General features: G+C 61.2%; 1 protein-coding gene across 1 annotated transcript in view; it reads left to right on the plus strand.

Moving 5' to 3' along the window:
- The window catches only part of LOC106896292 (spectrin beta chain, non-erythrocytic 4-like), a gene marked incomplete at both ends in the record, with an annotated part of 18576 nt that extends 16792 nt beyond the window's left edge, over positions 1 to 1784 (plus strand). Inside the window, one exon of the mRNA XM_014956126.1 lies at positions 1557 to 1784. Within this exon, the coding sequence (XP_014811612.1) occupies positions 1557 to 1784 (228 nt within the window). The remainder of the gene's footprint in view (positions 1 to 1556) is intronic.
- Positions 1785 to 1788: the final 4 nt, after the last annotated feature.

A 1788-nucleotide genomic window follows, 5' to 3' on the forward strand; every position in this document is an offset into this window, starting at 1 on the left:
CCCCATGGATCTCCTCCACCACCCCATGGAGACCCACCAACCCATAGAGACCCACTGCCCCATGGAGCTCCTCCACTGCCCCATGGATCTCCTCCACCACCCCATGGATCTCCTCCACTGCCCCATGGAGCTCCTCCACTGCCCCATGGAGCTCCTCCACTGCCCCATGGATCTCCTCCACCACCCCATGGATCTCCTCCACTGCCCCATGGAGCTCCTCCACTGCCCCATGGAGCTCCACCAACCCCATGGAGATCCACCAACCCCATGTCTATGTGTCTCCACCACCCCATGGAGCTCCTCCACTGCCCCATCGATCTCCACCAACCCCATGGAGTTCCACCACCCCATGCATTTCCACCACACATGGAGACCCACCACCCCCATGGAGATCCACCACCCCCGTGGTGCTTCATCACCCCCATGGACCTCCTCCACCCCACTGAATGCCACCACCCCATGGACCTCCTCCACCCCATGCAGATGCACCGCCCCCATTATGCTCCATCACCCCCATGGACCTCCACAATCCATGGAGCTCCACCACCCCATGTAGACCCACCACCCCCATGGTGCTCTATCACCCCCATGGAGACCCACCATCCCATGGACCTCCTCCACCCCATGGAGACCCAGAATCCCCATGGCGCTCCATCACCCCCATGGAGCTCCACCATCCATGGAGCTCCACCATCCATGGAGCTCCACCACCCCATGGAGCTCCATCACCCCCATGGAGCTCCACCATCCACAGAGCTCCATCACCCCTTGGAGATCCATCACCCCTATGGAGATCCATCACCCCGTGGATATCCATCACCCCTATGGAGATCCATCACCCCATGGAGCTCCATCGCCCCATGGAGATCCATCACCCCATGGAGATCCATCACCCCCATGGAGCTCCACCATCCCATGGACCTCCTCCACCCCATGGAGACCCAGCATCCCCATGACCCTCCATCACCCCCATGGAGCTCCACCATCCATGGAGATCCATCACCCCTATGGAGATCCATCACCCCATGGAGATCCATCACCCCATGGTGCTCCATCACCCTATGGCGCTCCATCACCCCCATGGAGCTCCACCATCCATGGAGATCCATCACCCCATGGAGATCTATCACCCCATGGTGCTCCATCACCCCCATGGACCTCCACCATCCATGGAGCTCCATCACCCCATGGAGATCCATCACCCCTATGGAGCTCCACCATCCATGGAGCTCCATCACCCCATGGAGCTCCATCACCCCCATGGTGCTCCATCACCCCATGGAGATCCACCATCCATGGAGCTCCATCACCCCATGGAGATCCATCACCCCCATGGAACTCCACCATCCATGGAGCTCCATCACCCCATGGAGCTCCATCACCCCTGTGGAGATCCATCACCCCTATGGAGATCCATCACCCCATGGATATCTACCATTCATGGAGATCCACCACCCCCTTGGCCAACAGCCTTCCCCCAGCACCCCCATTTCCCCCGAAGGGGAGAGGACACCCCCCTGCCTTGACCACCCCTGACCCACCCAACCCCACCCCAGGAAGGTGAAGAACTTCTCCAGGCCAAACCTGAATTAAGCGGCGCCGTTCGGCGCCAACTGGAAGAGCTTCGACAATGTTGGGTGGAGTTGGAGACCACCAGCCAAGCCCGGAGCCGGCGATTGGCCGAAGCCGCCGCCGCCGAACGCTTGGCGAGGAGCTACGCGGACATGGAGGCCCGGTTGGGGAGGTTGGAGGAGCAGCTGGAGACGGTGGGGGCAGGACCCGACCTCC

This window comes from Calidris pugnax, unplaced genomic scaffold, assembly GCF_001431845.1.
Source record: "Calidris pugnax isolate Ruff unplaced genomic scaffold, ASM143184v1 scaffold325, whole genome shotgun sequence".
Classification (NCBI taxonomy): Eukaryota; Metazoa; Chordata; class Aves; order Charadriiformes; family Scolopacidae; genus Calidris; species Calidris pugnax.